This window comes from Porites lutea, chromosome 7 (genome assembly GCF_958299795.1).
Source record: "Porites lutea chromosome 7, jaPorLute2.1, whole genome shotgun sequence".
NCBI lineage: Eukaryota > Metazoa > Cnidaria > Anthozoa > Scleractinia > Poritidae > Porites > Porites lutea.
In genome coordinates this window covers 9,234,797-9,255,029 of record NC_133207.1, presented here as the reverse complement: position 1 = coordinate 9,255,029, position 20,233 = coordinate 9,234,797, and the positions used below count along the sequence as shown (strand labels likewise).

At 37.8% G+C, this 20,233-nt stretch overlaps 1 protein-coding gene across 1 annotated transcript; it reads right to left on the bottom strand.

The window, feature by feature from the left end:
* Positions 1–960: 960 nt before the first annotated feature.
* On the bottom strand, positions 961–12,922 carry LOC140943955 (ATP-binding cassette sub-family C member 4-like). Its single transcript, XM_073393064.1, has 6 exons — positions 12,392–12,922; positions 10,667–11,049; positions 9,072–10,345; positions 6,992–7,562; positions 5,970–6,106; positions 961–1,906 (listed from the first exon to the last, which is right to left on the bottom strand). Exons 1-6 carry the CDS (start codon positions 12,920–12,922, stop codon positions 987–989), a joined length of 3,816 nt encoding a protein of 1,271 aa, XP_073249165.1. The 3' UTR covers positions 961–986.
* Between the last annotated feature and the right edge of the window lie 7,311 nt (positions 12,923–20,233).

Sequence of the window (20,233 nt, the reverse complement as noted above, 5' to 3'; positions counted from 1 at the left end):
AATCGCAGTTTTGAAGCTGTACAATTTCTAGCAAGTCATCTCCGCTTTTGGAAACTGTAGGCGTTTTTGCTCAGTTTTCTCTGCTTGAGCTTTTTGTAGAGAATCCAAACAGGATATAAGTCTTACATCAGAGGTATCTGGCTACTTTTCTTAGTAGACAGAACGCGAATCTTCTACGAAGCTTAACTAAAGAAAAACATCGAAGTTTGGCATTCGTTTGGCAAATGACCACGTCTTGCATAAATTAAACTTTGATGTGTCTGTCCTCTTATTGATCATAAAAGTTAGCCAATCCGTGCTCGAAAAATAATTCAGTTATTGTAAAATGTCCTATTTATTATCGTCATCTGCTCGTCGGTAAAAACCGCAGTAAAAATGAATCCTCAGGCTCTACAGGGAAAAAAAAAAGAAAAAAAAAAACGTCAAGTCTTTATAGGGCATTGGTATCTTTCCGACAATAAATCCCTTCTCACAACTTGCGATGTCCGTCTCTTTTATTGTGTTTGCCGTTACGTGTTTGAATTTTTTATTTACACGAACGCCACTGTATCAATTTATCTCATAACCCTTTACGCGTACCAAGGAGGTATGTAATGGCAGTAAACGAGTTCTCTCATTGTTTGGCATAAGAGCTTGAGTTATATGCTACAGATGAATCCACCCTCAGGAAAACTGGTTAATATAAAATGTTCAGGTATCTTTAATTCAATAAAAAATATTTGGCACTATGTCATGCTCTCTTTGCTCGAGCTATATAAAGAACAAGAGAAAGTTAGCTTTAGACAAGGACGAACAGTGTTAAAATGAAGACACCTTTGAGCATGCTTATTTTCCGAGTTGCACGTTCGCACGCACCATTATAGCTTTCCTCACGGAATATCATTACTTCACTTCCTTAGCGACTAAAATAGCTTTAAACGCTGGCATTGAAGACATCCTTGAAATGTCCCCCTAATTTACTTAATTTTGTGGATGGAGCAAAAATTCTATGTGGCGGCCTTTGTTACATGATCCATTTCACTCAAAATTCCTCCTTTTCTATTTATTAGCACATCAAACTTATCAAACCCAGCGACTTTCCCACTTTTTAGGACTAAAATCTTGTCACAGTGTCTAATCGTGTTCAAACGATGTGCTATCGTGATAACCGTGGAAGATTTGAGTTTCTTGCGCACTATGTTCCAGATTGTTTGTTCCGTGTCTGGATCCACGTGTGCAGTGGGCTCATCCAAAATGACGATATTCTTTTGCTGTAACAGCACACGAGCCAAGCAAATTAGTTGGCGTTCTCCTTCACTTAAATTTGCACCGTGCTCCAATAATTTATGATCCAACTGATCATGACCCTCCAGATTCTCTACAAGACTTTTCAGCTGCACCTTTTCTAAAGCGCACCATAGTTCCGCGTCTTCAAACTGCTTCATCAGATCAAGATTTTGCCTCAACGATCCAATGAAGAGGGCAGGATTTTGTCCAAGAACGTTTATTGCCCGTCGAGATTCTTGGAGGTTGATACTACTTATATTGATATTATCAATCAATATATATCCACCAGCTTCAGGCATGCGCATAAGTGCCGCCACGAAAGAAGATTTCCCTGCACCCGTCCGGCCCACAATTCCGATCTTGGCCCCTCCATTGATGCTACGTGTGATATTCTTTAGGCTTTGAGGACCACCTGGATAGTATGTTAGGTATACGTCTTTGAATGCAATCTCTCCGTCATGTGGCCAGATTTCCGGAGGAATTCGCTCCACTTTGTATCCAGGTTCAGATGCCAGCTCTGTGTAGGTCATTACTCGCTCAACTGATGTCATTAGAGTTTCGATCTCCGTTAACTGACGGACGGCATATTGCGTCATATTCATGCTCTGGACCACGTAAACCAGAGATAGTCCAACTAACGCTGCAAGGAATAAGAGAGAATATATCAACAAACACAAAGTATAACACCTACGCGGACAAACCTTCATCTTTTTGAACGCTTTTCACGAATTTCAGACTACGTAAACCAAGACAAGCCCGGCAAAACCTGAAGGAAAAAGGAGGGAGAATATATAGTAAGAAGCGGCAATTTTCATGTAGAAAAAAAATCCCTTTCGCCTAATTGTTAATCTAAAATTGGAAAAGCCAACCAGCCCTTTTTAGCACTGAAAAATGCTATGGTCGTTTAAAGAGGCATTGCATGATTGATGTTATTTTTCTCAAACCTAAACAGGCTTTACACTTATTTATTTCATCTCATCTCATGCAATATCTCTCGCAACGCATCGCATATTTAATAGAGCGGAGGTTCACTTTGTCTTACTGTATTCCCTTGAGCTTTTTTTAAATAATTATAATATAAAGATTTAGCTAGGGCTAAAAGCGAAGCTCCCGATAATATTTATAGTTTGCTCAAACAAAATGTAAAATCGTGTCGAAGGCAACGAGAACGGTGAAAAAACAAAAATAGGTCTAATTAGCAAAAAGTAACTTTGCACGTGCAGCACGCTATCTTTGTATATTTCTTTGCCGTTGTTTTGCACGACTACAACGTGAAACTTCCAGAGGCTTCCTGGTTATGTGTTTTAGGGAGGAAATGTCGTACGTGTTCTTGTTCACTTTTTTTTCCACTGTCGCTCATTTTCACCCAGCTGGCCAAAAGCATTTCTCATTTTCTCACAGCTGCTACAAAATCTCATGTTGTTCCTCCAGCAAAAAATGTATCCTTTGTTTTTTCTATCTCGCTCTAGCTCTTTTTCTCGTTGAGCTTCGCTGGCCTGTCGCCTTACTTTCTCTTTTTCTCTTTCTCTTTTCTTTCTCTATTTTCCAAGTTTGTGGACATGACAATAAATCTTAACTTAATACTTTAGACAACAGGATACAGAAACAATTTCCATTGCCAGAAATTAGGGACAAGATGGCGGTTGCGCGTGCGCACCAAGGCCACAATAGCTGCGAATTCGTATAAGAAAATGTATGGAGAAAAGGAAACTTTTTCAAATATATCGATTATGAGCTCACGGGTGTTCGGTGCACGACTCGAAACATGTTAAGTGCTGTGCAACCTTCGCATCTGGGTTAAAAATAGCTAAGTAGAAGTAGGTTTACTTACTTCCCGAAGTGGCCACTTTTATCTCTCGTTGTACGCTCCATTTCTCCATACATTGTCTTAAAATCTTGCCGAAGTCATGCGAAATACTCGTCGATTAGAGGATAAACCCTTCACTGAAGTAAATTTGCACGACTCGATATCACTTCTGCGATGGAAGATGTTTCCAAAACAGTCGTTAAAAGGACGATTTTTGCACTGGAAAATACTTCCAAAGGCGCATTATTTCCCGCAGTTTTCCATCTGTAGTCCAGTAATGGACGCCATGGTTGCGAATGACTTATTTCGGTCGGACAAAGCTTCACAAGGCCAAACCTCACCGAATCGCCATTTTGGTTGTTCCTACAACTCCAGAGATGCTTCACGGGATATAAACTAGGTTCCAGGCATTCAAAAATCCTCGATTAGCCTACCAGGCTTGGCTTTAAAACAAAATTGTCACGAAAATGTCACGAAAATGTCACGAAAGGTACAGCCGCGTACTGTTTTGTTGCTATCAGCCGCTCGGCCGAGTATAAACCTAACATTTTCTTGCAAGGTGTTTCATTCCAGCTTTTTTCTTCGTAAAACAGATCCACAGAGCTCAAATTATTGAAAAATCGCAGGGGATACGCTTTCCCTGACTACGATCGTTTTTGTCCGCCATTTTGGAAATGAGATTCCGCTGACAATTAATCACTGGCGCGAAATGTCCACTATTTCTAGCAATGCCGCTTTCCGTTTTCGTCTTTATTGACTCTTTAGTTATCTCTGCTTCACAAGACGCGGGGGGCCATACGCTTTCCCGCCAAAATAACCTGACATTTGGCATCGGCTTACATGAAGTGGGTGTATGGACGGTCGGCGTTCGCACGCTACGTCATAACCAAATTTTCTTGCTTTCATAGGTTACCAATTTATGTTAGCAATGGGGCTCCGCCATGCGCGCTTCGCGCGGGAGCTCCGCTATAACAATTATTCACTGAAAAAGAGGTGGCCAGTGGTGAATAATTTCGCCGCTCGGTAAATAGCTCGCTCTAGCCACCTGAGTAGTGAGAGGATTGAGCTCAAAAATGAAGATTATAAACTCATTTATTGCTACTAACGATTACAATTTTGGCATGCAAATGACGGAGCGCGGCGGTCACGTTTTCTTGCCGACAAATAAATATTTAAAGGCATTTGCTTAGCTCTTGCGGGAACAATTCTTCCAAAGAAGTTATGAATTCTTCCTGTATTTGAAACTATTCCTTAAAAAAACCAAACATTTAATTTAGTTTTAGTTAAACTTATTTATGAGCATGTCAGCTAACTAGGCCTTTTTCAAAAATACCATAATGCTCTTATTGTCACTCCAAAATTTTACATAAGCATTGCTTTCAATTTCTCTTGGAACTTGCAATGCTCGTGCAAATTTTGGAGGGACAATAAAGAGTACTAGAAATACGTATCTCGCAATAACCCTCGCTAAACTCGGTTTGGTAACGGCACTCAAGTTAAGCCCTGTCGGTCGGGGTTACGAACTGGATGGGTGACCAACCGCGAATATCTTCTTAAAGGTCCATACGTTGTTCTTTCTTCTTCTTGTTCTTTTTTGCGTATTGTCTGGTGTTATTGTTAACGGTGTCTTGAAAAGCAGATTTAACATTATTTCGGCGTCCGGATTTAGAAAAAGTCAAAACAAAGAACAAATATGGTCCGGTGTAGTTCGCCTGAAAATTATTTTTCTTCGGGCCGTAATACAGAGCTGAAACAGACTCTGATCTATATATCGGCGGGGAAACCGGCAAACTAAGAAATCTGGGTTTTCGACAGTGTAAAACGATCATAATGCCTCTGATTCCAATCTCCTGTTCCTTTGTCTCTTGTTGTCTTGTTGACGTTTTCTCCTTCGTTGTTCACGCCGAATTTGAAGTCGGCGTTCTCGCTCCAGAGGAGTTTCGGTGGAAAATCTTCCTGGGTAAGGATTTGGAGCCACTTGTTGTGCTTGTGTGTCATTTGCATGGGAAATTGTTCGTGATTCACCGATGGTAAACTTTGTTTCATGGACGATGAATAAACACATCAAAATGCGCCTTCGGTTATCGGCGGCGATTTCCTTTTTTTCTTATTGGATTATTACTTATTGCACTTAATTTTAAGTGTAATTTTAATTCGGAATTTCAGAAACTGAATTATCTTTTTGCTTTTAATTTTAAGAATCCTTTGAAACACAGGTCAAATTTTTTATCACGATTACTTTAATCTACACGTGTTTTAAGCAAAATCGAGTACATTTAATGTAATTCAAAAAGGCATATCAAAGAACTGGATTTGTTAAAGTCGACAGTAGTTTTTAAGGAACAAAAAAAATCTGTGACATGAATTAACCCTTTGGCTCCCTAGTCTCAAGTAGCAAGAAGAGCCTTTTTTTAACATGGTTAACTTACGATATATTCAGGTTTGATTTACAATATATTCAGCAGTGTTACTCCACCATGCATGGCAGAAATTATCACTGAACAAGCCACAAGTACATTGAATGGGACTGTTCAAGGCAAATAATAAAAGGAATTACCTCAGCATACCGACTAAATTGTTAAAATGAATGTTATTGTGTAGTAAACGGGAACTTGGTTTTAATGCCTTATCACTGTAAAAAGTCTTATGACTGTACCATTTATTTTTTACCTTTCCAATAAAACTTAAACTTCTTATTTTAGCAATTATTAACACGACCCCACGAGACAGAGCTTATAGTTTTAGATCGTGTATAATTAAAAGGTAATGTACTATACTGTTCTACATAAAGGGAAAACATTGCGGGTAATCCAGTGATCTTAAAAAAAAATTGAGCGACACTTATAAATATGAAATAATTAGTTCCGTTTCTCATTACAGAAACAAGTCAAATTACCAGCATCTTTAGCCACAAACACTGCAGCAAGAGCCACTGCACCAGTCAACAGAGCAGAAAGAGAATCCAAGCGTACACCAAGCCAACGCTGACTGGCTAAAACCATAATGTATGATTGAGTGTGAATATCTTGATGCCTAAAAAACAGCAAAAATAACAATGAAGATATGAAACGTTTTTATCAGATCTTAGCATACCACCATTTGGTCTCAAGTGGCTCAAGTGGAATGGCCATGCTTAAGATGCCTTAAAGCCACGAAAATGTGACATGAGTGTGTGCTTTGCAAAGCATTTTGCTCTGTAATGTCGACAGCGTAATTGGGGTGATTAAATAACATCGAGATACTGCTGAATAAATTTTACGACATGAACTGCATGAGTAGTTCAAGAATGTAACGCTATTCGGCGATTTTTTTTACAAAGGAATTCGTTATATCGTGGACTTACTTTACTCTCGTTACTGTATACTATACAGAGTGAGTAGATGTAATAACTATGTCTACTTTCTGTTGTGTATCGCTGGTACCAATTTGCTCTAGGCATAGTTAATTGAGTGGAATGGTTATGAAACCCGTCAGACTCCTTTGTTATAAGTTTTTGTGGACCTGAAAGTGCACAACGTTCAAAAGAATTCCTATCATTTTGATTGTATTGACCAATAAAAACGTTGCATTAATTTATTCCGCAACAATTTGCCAACAGAAAACAAAAGATTGTGCACTTTCAGGGTGTTTCCAACATAAACTGCAGCACTGTTGTTTTTATCATTGATGTTTGCTGCTTTTCATAACCAGTCTCCTCTAATAACTATGCTCTAGGTTAGTCTGGACATTAATCCGATTGGAAATTGCTCGTCGGAAATTCAATCAGATGGCTTTCCTACTTTCTGCGATTCCTTCGTTGTCCAGACTAATTTTCATTCAGCTTCTCATTTCGAGCACATTAAGCTCGTATAATAAGGTAAACAAACAAACAAACAAACAAACAAAAAATAATGATTAAACTGAATTTATTGGAAATACCTGCAAAACTCATCTAGGAAATCAGCTTCTCTATTTCTTGTCCGAATCGTCTCTAGTCCATCTAGGGTCTCCGAAAAATGAGAATAGACGGGGCTGCGAGCAATGGACTCAATCCTCTTTAGTTCCCTGGAAGTCTTCAAGTAATATCTTGAGATGACTCCAGCTAACACAGCAACTGGTACGACAGCAAACAGAAGCCAAGGGTTTATTACAGTTGGTAGAATTATTGACGTGAACATCAGCAAGGTCCTTTGGATTGCTTTCAGGGACGTTTTGGGTAGTACCTCATCGATACAACCCACATCTTTAGAGAAGCGATTCAAAATTCTTCCCACGGGATTTGAATCAAAGAAGAAGACCGGTGCTTGTAGAATAGCCATAACCATTTTAGCATGAAGACGCTCAGAACATCGCAAAGATACCAAAAAGAACCCAAATATCCTACTGAAGAGAAGTATGAAAGATGCCCCAACAAGAGAACCGTAGATTATAAGGTTTGTATTATTCTTTTGATCTTCTGGATGCTGATTTGTCAAAAGTGACAGCCACACATCGCAGGAAACCATCATTGCTGAAATGAATATCAGGAAAAGAAGGGTCAGAGACTAGTGTGCGTTAAAAGATAAATTTCTGTGTCTGGACAGGAGGTCGGCATTAAATTGCGAGTTAAACAAAAGCAAAGCGACGTGTCAGGCAAGTTTGCTAGGATACAAATTCTCAACTGTATGAACAATCAGCTGTACAATATATCGCTTTATATTTGTACTTGTTTCGTGGATAGTCTGGATAATCTAGCTTTACAATTTTAATTTTCATGTAAATCCGTTTTGTAACATACGAGTGCTATAGGTTTCTGTGTCTCCAAGGGTGCACCAAGAAAAAGAGTGGAAACGGCAAATTTAATTGCTCCAAATACGAAGTTTTATCCCCCTACACGCAAATAGAACCTGCTGCTATTCGACTATAAACCTACAGATGATTCTCCGTCTCAGGTGACCTTGCAAAAGCATTTCGAAGTCACTCACGTTTAGAACTGACCTTTTAAAACAAGACATAAACAACATTAGCTCAAACACAAAACAAATATTTCTTCAAGCACATGCCGAAATTTTGAAACTGACACCTAAAAATTTTGTTCTACATTTGTCAAATCTGGTCTCCTGAATTAAGCTGGGGAGATCTGGGCTCCTCTGCCAATAAGAAATGTTGCTTAAGTTGAATGTCTTTAAAGAAGGGCAACGAAAATTTATGGTGAACTTGGATTGGAAGGATTTATCCATCAGTTATCACGAGAGGCTTACTTAAAACTAAAGCCTTCTACTTATCTCTTACAGTATGTATTCACAAAATTACAGATTTTCTGTTCTTATTTTGATGCCGATTTGATCGGTACAGTATCTGTCTTGTCGATTTTGTGCAGCAGAAGAATACCTCTCGTTCCACTCGCAACTACACAGTTTTAGGCATGCAGTTGCTAGGTGCCACACTCATTTTCCAAATGGAAAATTTGCTGGCACCTGATCGCTCTCTCTCCTCGGAGGTTAATGAACACGGAAAGTGTGCTCTAGGTACATGTAAGTCATACGACGTCTACACTTTTATTACCTGTAAATCAATCTGCCATAAAAGATTCGCTATGTGTAACATTTTACAAACAAAAATCTCTTGCACCAAATGTCTGGTTGAAAGGCTTGTAAGAATGGTAAACCATGCTTAAAAAAATATGATTTAAAAACAATGAAGCTTAAAAAACCATGCTTAAAAAAATATGATTTAAAAACAATGAAGCTTGGTTAAGCGTGGTTTTACCGAGGTTTTGGTAATTCAGGATTCAATTAAAAACTCTTTACCGCAAACACTTGGTAAGTCCGGAATATCCAGGTTTTCCTTATAAGCCTATTTGAAACTTCTCAGTCAAAAGCATGGTAAGCATGGTTTTCCCAATTACCGATTTTCTTTCAGAATCAGGTTATCATTATAGCCCTTAGTAGTTTTGAACATTATGTCCTTTATTTGATAGGCTAAGTTGTGAGGGTGGGGGGACACTATAAGCGATTCCTGTCATCTTAAAAGGGCTTACCTTGAGTAATAAGAAACAAGCAAATTCCTGCGATAATAACCAGCAAAGGTACCCCGCTTCTAAAGTAGTTCCAGTAAAGGCTTGCGGACACAACCCCGATAACTCGATCTTCTTCTGATAAGCGGAGAGCCTGCGCTTCATGGGGTGCATCTGCACCACCCATGCCAGAAATGCCATTTTTGTCTTCATTATCCTTAACGACAATATCATCCGATTCTTTTGCTTTCTCATACATTGAATCAACCGTTTCATTCAGGATACCACTTTCTTTTAGCTCAGTGAAACTTCCCTTACCCAACATTCGGCCATTATGTAAAACAATAACGTCGTCGGCTTCTCGCATGACCCTTTCATGGTGGGAGGTTATTAATCGGGTTTTCTGTCCAAGGAGGCCTTTGATGCATTCCCTAATGATGTGATTGGCGACTTTAAAGTCCACAGCAGTTAAGGGATCATCCAACAAGTAAAGATCTGCTTCCGCGTAGACTGCGCGTGCTAAACTTACTCTTGCTCTCTGGCCACCACTTAGCACCACTCCACGCTCTCCAACGACTGTTTGGTCACAGTCTGGAAACTTCTTGATGTCTTGATTCAAAACACATGCTTCAATGACTCTGGTGTACTTAGATTCCTCGTACTGTTCGCCAAATAAAATGTTTTCTTTTATAGTCCCAGAGAATACCCAAGCAATCTGTGGCACATAAACAACAGTGCCTTTGAGGGTAATTGCCCAGTTCTGGTCTGGTACCTCACCAGCAACTGCTAACAGAAGAGTAGATTTTCCACTGCCCACTGGTCCGGTTATAACTGTCAAACCTCCTTTTTCAACTGTGAAGTCGATATCTTGCCGCGAAGATTCGTCGTCCAGAACGACTTGTTGCTTTCGGTCAATAAAATTTCTGACACCTAAGATAGTTGTTTGTTGTTGATCTGGTGACTTGTGAGGTAAAAAGATTTTTTCTGTTCCTTCCTGCTGATATATCACAGTATTAGTTGAATCAAGATTGTCTAAAGAAAGGAAGTCTCGTATTCTTTTCAATGAGACGTAAGCGTCATATGATACCATGAGTCCGTTGGACATTTCCATACAGAAGCTTGATCTAAGCAGATTGATAAAGGAGAGTAACGTGAAGACGTTGACAGGAGTCAGGGGCTGGCCAGTTAGTACAAGAGTGATGACAGTCACTAGGGTCGCCGTTGGTGTTGAAATGTATTGGAGAGCAACAATTCCCGACAAAAGCGCGCTCTTCTTACGGATGAAATTGATTTCACTGCTATAAAAAAAAGGTACGAGGTATAAAAAAATTTGCTTCATTTGTTCTATGGAATTCGTGAATTCGTGAAATTACTTAATTCCAAGTGTTATAATGTACTATACGTTCGAATTTTCAATAATTTTAAAAGTATCTGAGTTCGAAATTTTATCGCTCAGGTTCATATTAGAAGTTTATTTAAAAATTATACAATCTACGTTTCATGTCGTCAGCTGTGTTTGAAACCAGTGAGAAAATAGGTTTGCAGACACTTTTGGATGTCTAGTCCTAAAACTTAAAATGTCTCTTCAGTCCAATTATCTTATGTTAAAGTTTCCTTACCTTCGTACGGTCTTAACCTTGTCCCTATATTCATGTTCCCATGCATTTGCTTTGATGGCGCGGATCCAACAAACAACCTGGTTGATCAACGTAATGCGGTGATCAGAAACCGCAGCTGTACGCAGGCGCACTTGTGCTCCAGCATAGGAAAATCCAGCAAAATATGGCATGAATATGCACAGTAAAACAATTCCCATTACAGCCTGCCATCCGATTAGGTAGACCAGAAAAAATGTTACTATCAAGAGTTCTACAATGGATCGAGCTCCCAGAAAAAACAAGTTGAAAGTATCGCCCTCTATTCGCTGAACATCGTGGGATACGAGATCGATAACTCGACCGGATGAAAGTCTCAGCAATGAATCCTTGCTGAGGAGAAGCGTCTGCAAAAAAGTAGAAGGACGGTATAAAGTGCCAAGAAAGTAGGAAGGTATTTATCTTACCTAAATTAATCACTTACTGGAAGAGTTCTCTTACAACCACTTTCCCTGCATAACGACGTATATGGATCGTCAAAATGTTAACATATGCCCGAAGTAGTCAATAGATAAAAACCAGTATCGATTTGTGAATCGATAAATCGATAAAAAACGGTATATCTGATTTGATTGATATCGAATGTATTGATCAATCGGTAGAAATCGATGACACGCGTTTTGTTCATCGATTTATCTTGATTTTTATCGATTTAATCGATTTATACCGAAAGACCATATGTTCTTTTAAAAAACTGAATCCACGCAAACTGTAAATGTATCAACAATTGAGCTGCAATTGAGAGTCCAAGGATCAAACAATTACCTCTTCTTATTTTAAATATTATGATTTTTTTCTTTAAGACCAGGTTTAAAATCTTCTGATGGGTTATATAGGTCAGGTTAGTAAGCGCCCAATTTGTCACGATTTAGATCTGCCACCCTTTCAAAAGTAACGTCAGTGAAGTTCTAGGTGTGGTTACAAACCGGAGTAATCAATAGATAAAAATCGAAATCGATAAAAGTCTTCAGCAATCAAGGGATTTTCATCGATTGCTATCGGAAAACAATGAAAATCTATCTAGTGAAATCTTTTAACCTGAATTTTAGAAATCCCTTCAAATCGAAGGGATGTCTGAATTTCAGGCAAGGAACTTTTTTTTCTTAAAGGTTGTATTCTCGTGATACCTTCTTGCGAGGAACTGAATGTAATTAAATCATTAAACCGAACCGTTTTCGTTATGATGTATACAAAACATATAGGGTTTTAGAGAAAAACTTGTGTTGAAATAGTTTCTCATTTTCATGTTTATCGATCAGTTGTTACTAGTGGATGTGTTTTCTCAGCTGTACTATCTAACTTATGCCAAAAAAAACAATGGCGGACTTCTGTTGAATCGATTAAATCACGAAAAATCGATAAAAATCAATAATATAGATTTCACTTGATTGCTACCGATTTTTATCGATTGACTACGGCGGGCATATGATACATTAATATTTATAACAATCTCTACTTCCTTTCTTTTCGGATCGCGCCGTATTTGTCACTGGCTACCGAAAAGACCGATGATGATGATGATGATGATGATAATGATGATGATGATGATGATGATGATGATGATGAGGAGGAGTATTAGGATGAGGATCATGATGATGATGGTATATCCTGACGAAAACGTGGGAAGAATTTTTCTCTATTGTCATGTTCAGCTCGCCTTCGATCATAGTTATAGTTTATTACCTTTACCTTCATATAAACTAATCCTTTAAGGGCACAACTTATCCTGATTCCCAGCAGCTCACAATGGTAGTCAAATTGGTGCGAGCTAAGAGAACAGACCAATTCGTTTATCCCAATTGCGGAAGCACAACCGTAGAGAAGATAATTGTGTTGTAGATCTGCGATCATTAGGGATTTTATGAGGTATCCAAGCAGCAGTGGTTGGAGAATGCGACAAAATGTGATAAAACTGCCAGCTGTAATGAGAATGAGTGAGTTCTTCCTCGTTAGCATCTTGAATACACTTTTCCAAAGTTTTGGTGTAAGATCATGTCTTTTGCTATCCGCTGTTTCTTCGATCCATTTGGCCTGAAGCTTCTCTGTCAAAAAACGAGTAGTGTTTTCTTCTTGAAGAGGTAGAAGATCATTTTCATCAACTGCACGTTCACTCCCCGTCTTCATCAAATTGTTCATCCATTGGAAAAAAAGAGTAGAGAAAAAGCTCACGTTTTCTAATAGTGCAGAGCTGGTAATCTTTCTGTACTTATTCTTTACCATTTTTTTGGTGTCTGAGGAAGAAAGAACAATTTTTGAAAAATTAAGATTTCCAGACAATTTTATAACCATGACCATTTTAATAACTTTTCGATATATATTTAAAGATGATACTAAATTTTATGAGACGAAGGACCCCAGACTAAAAAGGAAATGTCGAGAAAATAAACCAAGTATGAAATCCATGGGCGAGATAAACTTGAACGTTCCGGCTAAAAAGAATAAGTGTCTTAATTTTTTCCCTTCAATGTTCTGCACCACGTGTTTTATCTTCTTTGTTAATTTAAAACATCACGATTTTATTTCATAAAGCGTATAAATTCAACGAAACTAGGATGTGACGAAATCCTGGATACGTCCAGTGAAAATGTGGAAGAACAAAGATTGGAATACCCGCGGATAGTTTGTCAACACCAATTCAATGGTTATCTATCAGTCTTAGGAATTTTTTGACATCTTTGCCCTGAGTGTTTTATTATAATGTACAAGTCGCTGGCTGTGATCTTTTATCTTTCAAGTGCAGTCGACTGGATCACTTCGAATCGCCTTTCAGCATAAATTGTTGATTGCGCTGTTACGAAAATAATGTTTATTCAGGGATAAAGGAGTGCCTGTTTGTCTCTTAAACCGTAACATTGTGTCAAAAACTTATGTCCTCTTTGACGAGGCTACTACAACAATACCAAGGCAAAGTGATTGATTCTTCGTGGTTTGCATGCTGAAACTCCCCAAGAGAAGGCAATATACAATGGACCTTTTGCTTCTTGCTGCGTTGTGACTCCATTTGCAGTATGTTATTCTTATATCAACAAAGAAACAAAAATTTTTCGTTTTTTTTTATTCAGACTAAGAAATATTTTGTTGTGTTAGCAGTTGCTATCGAAAAATCAGGCAGCATACGTTTTCTTAATGTTCTACTGAACTTTTTCACTAATTAAAACCTTATCATTGATAGTGTTAGATCAAACGGGTCCAAGATATAATGAATTCAGGTGATTGAAAGTTTAGACTTTATTAATACCCGCTAGCCAACATGCCTAAAGTCCGTCTCAGAAAGCCTTCAATGAGTGGTTGAACGGATATTGGGTGTTGAAGGACTGTTAAAGGTTTTTCAGTTGGTTAATATACTTCAAGGTTGTCGAGCAACTCTTTTGAAAGGAGCAGTTTCACTGAAATTTACCTTTCTACGTCAGGTCAGTGAACTGGATCAGTCGAAATGATCCGCAATCCATAGCATTGTATCCCCTTATAGAAGACGGTTTAATTGCCAGACTTTGTGACAGAAAGGTGATTTGAACCAATATATCGTTTCTTATCCTATTTTATAGTCTGATGTTATGGGTTTGGATGCACTGACGTTCTGTCGCACTCGTTATCGGTTAGTATCTATATCTTTAGTTACCGATCCCTTAAATCCAGTAAACACTTGTTTTAGAGTTATTTTTCTTGTTTGGTTTTTCAGACTTTAAAATCGATATGCCAGAAAAAATACACCTACCTTGCTCTCTTGTTAAATTTTGCCTCAGTGAAACTAAAAAGGGTCTAAACTGAAGAGACAGTTCAAACTTTAATGGCATTCCTCAATTTTGCATTTTTCTTATGACTTAAATCACCATAATTATATTGTGTTGTTATCAATTAACAGAGCATAAAGTTGTCCCTTGCATTCTAGTTTTGATCACAATAAGGTCTGCTTTTATCACTTAGCAGAGCATGAAGTTGGCGGTCTTGGAATAATTATGATCAGTGAAGCATCAAGCTAAGAAAACTTGAGAAGCTCAGGCAAGCCTTTAAAATCTCTAAAAGAGTCGTCAGGTGTCTTTGGTCTTAACCTCCATATCTAAAAACCGAACACCAAACCAAGATACCAATTTAAGTCGGTTGCAGACCAAAAGTCTCTAATTACGAAAGTTACTACATGTTAGTTCAAGTCAATGAACTGTAACCTTTTAATTTACCTTTCAATTTCCTTTTTAATGTGCACCTAATTGCTAATTCAGTGCTGGATTTTGAGGACGCAACCCTAGTATCTTTATCAAGAAAACCTCTATCTTCTTGATTTTATTTCTTTGATATCGTTTTTTACGTAACACTTGTTGAAAATGGTGAAAATTTAATTAGCGCCCAGCCTCGAATAAGCGCCCACTCTCAAGGTCCAAAGGTCCGCCCAGGGCGGTTAATCGAATAAATACGGTACGGTTTTTGAAGAAGAGAAAGTCTGTTTTGAAATGGAAATTTATCAATAAACATGCCCGCAAACCCAATTATCGTGGGAAACGCCCCTTGATATTTCACGAAAAACGGTTCATTTGTAAATTGACAGTTTGTCAAGATAGAAGGCCGTATAACCAACAGATTACCAGATTTATAAAATTTACTTTGTTCTCTAACAAAACACGCTTCACTCGATTACAGAAACTGTAATAAAGAAGCTTTACGATAAAAGAAAGTTGAACTCTGAGTGATTACTGCGGAATTTCTTGTTGTTTTTTCATTGCCAAGTTAAATTTGAAACGTTATGTGGATTTATCTCACCTGAAACATTGTCAAAACGTCGCAAAGAAATTAGTTGTCAGGAACAATTCACTCCCCCGGCTACGAGTTGCTGTCCAGCCCGTGTCCAAAAGTTTTCTTCAATACATGCCGCTTAATTTTCAATAAACAAAAAGAATCTTTTCATTTCAAAAAAGTTGACAAATCGCTTGTACCTTGGCAGCTTTACCTAGTTTCGAGTACCGATGTTCAGATTTACGTTGATGTTATCTCCAACAATTTAAATAGTCCATTTTTAGCAGTCAGATCCGCACGCCGTCATTGGCCTTCACTCGTCTCCACTGCTCGATCTCCAATTATACTTTGTAGGGGCTCAGATCTGATAAACCTTCCCACAAACGCGATTCAAATATATATCAGTCAAAGCTTTTTAAATCCGCAACCAGAGATCAGATCAGACCAGATCTGTGACGTACATAAAACATACCTGGTTTGATTGATGTATTGATCGATCGCTACTCAATCAAAACCATCAGCACTGCACCAATCAGAAGCTGCGTTCGTGGGCGAACGCAGTTTAGAGCGATTTTCGTATAACCTTAAAATAAAAACGCGCGAACAAAACAGAAACAACAAACGAACGGAAATAGAGCGATTTGATTGGTTCATTGAATGGACCTGGACAAACGTTTGTTTTGGTTGGTTAAGCGAACGCTCGTTCGAAAAAACTACATGCCCAAGAATTCGAACTTTCTAGAAATCAATCGATACTTCCCTTCGACATCATACTGCAACACGATTGGCCAATCGAACAATGCCTTCTCCATAAAAGGTTTTTCTTTCACCGGAAAACGAAGAGTCCGTGTTTTGAACTATTCATCCATGGGCTGATAAGACAAATAACGAACTCTTACCGAAACCATTTTTCAAGGTCATACAAAATTCGCTCTATCAAAATCGTGGGGTTTGCGGGCAAGCTTTTCCTTCTCTCCCCTCCCACTCCCTCTCATTCCTCTTTTTTGCTCTCGTTCCAACTTTCTCGACGAACTCACGTGAAAGCGCTTGCTATGCAGACTAAAAGCAGTGGTTGAAGAATGCGACAAAATGTGATCAAACTGCCAGCTGTAATAAGGATCACGAAGGCCTTCGTCTTTAGCATCTTCAATACCATTTTCCAAAATTTTGGTTTAGCATCATGCATTTTGCTAGTAATAGCTGTTTCGTCTGTCCATTTGGCCTAAAGCTTCTCTGTCAAGACCTGGGTAGTGTTTCCTTTTTTAAGAGGTAAAAGGTCAGTTTCATCAACAGCACGTTCTCTTCCCATCTTCTTAAAATGTTCAGTGATCCATTGAAAAGAAAGAGTAGAGAAAAAGCTCACGTTTTCTACGAGTACAGAGCTATTCTCGTCATTTTTCTGGTGAACAAAGGAAAAACGGAAAAAAGAAAATTTTTTAAAATCAAGATATCCAATACAATTTTATAGCCATTGCTATTTTAATACGGTTCGATTTATAATTAAGTATTACACTAAATTTTGTCTGACGTATGACTCCAGACTAAAAAAAGAAATATCATGAAAATTAAACCGTACGAAATCAATGGGCGAGAACTTGAACGTATTTTGGCTGAAAAGAGTATTACGTGTCTGAGTTTTTTTCTCCTTTGTCAAGTTATAGAATAAGGCTGCTTTGGGTATTTGTTTGAAGACACGAAAAATTATAATTGTTTTCATAGAGCGCATAAATTTTGCCCCAACTTAAAGACAAAATTTATTTTAATAGGATGATTGGAATATCGGTCCGCAGATTAATAATTCGCTTAACACCAATTCAATGGTTATACTATCAGTTTCCAGATTTTTACACCCTTTTCTGACATAATTGCTCAGTCAGTGTCAGTTATAATTATAGTAATACACAAGTCGCTGGCTGTGATCTTTTATCTTCTAAGTGCAGTCGACTGGATCACTGTTAATTCGAATACACTTTCAACATCAATCTTTCATTACCATACAAACGTCTGTAAATTTTCGCAACAATGCGGGAGCTATATCTTTGCTCGCTGTTGACAAATCACTTTTAAATTTGCCAATTTAACTGATATTATATTAAGACGCTCTTTCCAATGGTGTCGACAGATTTTCCCTTATGTCAAAAGTTGAATCCATTTATAACAGCTTCCGCTGACGGGTTTACCTTGGTTAAATATGTTCTTCTTCTTCTTCTTATTATTATTATTATCATTATTATCATCGATTGAGAACTCTACGCACTGAAAACTTAAGAGCTTAAATTTTGTGTTAAGTTCAGAATTGTTGGACAAAATACCTGAGAATTCTTTCGTGAGTTAAGGTTTTCTAACGCGTCTTTTAATGCCTCCTCATTCATAACATTTCAAACCTGACTTTGCCCCCCGAGTCAGTTCCACATGGCAAGTTTGTAATTTCATATGTAAAATTATAAATTAACGCTAAAATTTCGCGCCAAAATTAAGGAATAATTTGAGATCTATGATATTGCTATCGTTATCACACTCTGTTATCTGGTACATGAAACAAAATCCCTTTGCCTTGATAATGATCAAGAGCAATGGTAGCCCTATTATCAAAACGTCAAACAGCGTAAGGTTTAACTTTTAACATTTCTACTGATATTTTTTTTTCAGTAGACCACCCGTCTCACAGTCGGTTTCTCAAAGAAAGCAAAAAAATTCGGTTATATCGGTGAATAAGTTAGCAATTGCAGAATAGGTCTTGTGTTACCAGTTAAGGTTTACTTGCTTGTAGCTGGCATGTTCATAAATAAGCTAAATTAAATATAAATGTTTTTTTTACATGGTTTCAAATCCAGAAAGAATATACAACTCTTTTTGAATAAATTTCCCAGCAAAAGCTAAACAAATGACTTCAACAATTTTATTCGTCGGCAAGAAAACGTAACGGCAGTTCGGGTCATAATGCGCGCCAAAATTGAAAACGTTTGCAGCAATAAATGAGTCTAATAAAAATCATACTTTTTGTGCTCAGTTATCTCAACGTTTTGGTATATACTAGATATGATATCGCGGCCTCGTGAATACCACCACTAGCTTCCTCCGGCTTCAGTGAAAAATTTTCTGTGTGTTTAAGAACAGGTAAATGACTATAGCTGCATTAAGTTGCAGTTGCAGGTTAAAACTAAACTGTCCCGCAAATGCAGTGATCATTACTTTACTAGAAATTTATTTTTCTTGTTAGGTTTTGCAGGTTTCAAAATTGGTCGTCAAGCAAAGGTACTCTTACCTTGCAATTTTGCTTCAGGGAAATGCAAAGAGGTCTGCACTGGAGAGACGGCTCAAAGTTAATAATTGCCTCTCTTAATTATACATTCTGTTATTACTTCGATTACGACACGGTCTGTTTAATATTATCAGTCAGCAGGGCATAAAATTTGTTGGTTACGTTCTAGGTTACATATATCAAGATAGAAGTAGCTAAAGCAGCTTAGACAAGTCCTTAAAGCTAATAAAGCATTTCCTCTCTCATAGTGAGGAGTCAACGTGTTTTGCCTTGGTACCTCCAACAAACATATCACCAAACCAATACTCACCCCTACAAGATCGATCCATCGATTGGTACCATTGGTACCAATGGAAAAGAAGGCAGTCGATTCGTGTATTGGTATTATCCTATCAACTATGAGAAACAAACATCACATGAATATTCCTCGTTCTATAAGCCAACCACGCAAAACAAATTCGCTTTTACACTAAGTAGAAACGCGCTAATAGTTACAAAGCGAGGTCGAACTAGCGCTAAAAGTAATCGCTAACAGCTACAATAAAGTGAGGTCGAAATACAAACATGTCATGAGTATTCTTCATTCTATAAGCCCAGTCTATGCAAAACAAGTTCGCTTTTACACCAAGTAGAAGCACGTTAATAGTAGTTATTTTGAATATTTCTCGTTCTATAAGCCAACCACACAAAACAATTTTGCTTTAATACACCAAGCACAATGCTATATTAAATAGTTGTTATGAATATTCCTCGTTCTATAAGCCATCCACGCAAAACAATTTCGCTTTCACACAAAAGTAGAAACGCGCTAATAGTTACAAAGCGATGTCGAAATACAATTAACATGTCATGAGTATTCTTCGTTCTATAAGCCATCTACGCAAAAAAGTTCGCTTTTACATCAATTGAAATGCGGTAATAGTTATAATAAAAACATGCGTACTGCTGGTGGGAACAACAAACATTTATAAATTAGCGAGAACAAAATTGGTGTAGCCGGTGCAAGCAACCAGCATAACATGAATATTTCGTACTGAAAGCCAACCACACGTAACAATTTCCCTTGCTCAAGAAAATATCTCAAGGTGCTGCGAGTAAAAAACATCCTACGAAAAATAAAATTGAAAGGTAACGTGTCACTGACGTGTTCTCCTGTTAAAGGCTAATGATATAAGTGTGATTCCCGAGCAAAAAACAACATAATATGTTAATGTCTTCTTTTTCTTATTTGTTCTTCTCTTTTACTATTTGTTGCTAATTAATTCTTACTTGTTTAAAAGAACCGAAAACCACGCAGGAAGGCGCGAAACTAACGAAATGATACTGGGGCTACAGGTTTTAAGAACTGTACTCAACTCACTGTGAAAATTAACTTCTGAAACTTAGCGCAATATTATCTACATGGAAATGTTTTAAAACGAAACAAGTGTTGAATGAAGGGATTCTAAAAGGGTTGTTATGACATGATGTTGGTTATAACTTTGTATTATATTTGGTGGCTTCTAGAACAGCCGTTTTATATTCAAGGGACTGAAGTCACTTTT

What these genes read in the sequence shown, in the direction of transcription:
- LOC140943955 (XM_073393064.1), bottom strand. Translation starts at nt 12,922, where the DNA reads ATGGTAAAGAATAAGTACAGAAAGATTACCAGCTCTGCACTATTAGAA. An exon ending in AAGGATTAGTTTATATGAAG is followed by an intron (nt 11,050 to 12,391) that starts GTAAAGGTAATA and finishes ACTTTTTTGCAG; the next exon opens with ACGCTTCTCCTCAGCAAGGA. An exon ending in TTCCTAGATGAGTTTTGCAG is followed by an intron (nt 6,107 to 6,991) that starts GTATTTCCAATA and finishes GCTGTTTTTTAG; the next exon opens with GCATCAAGATATTCACACTC.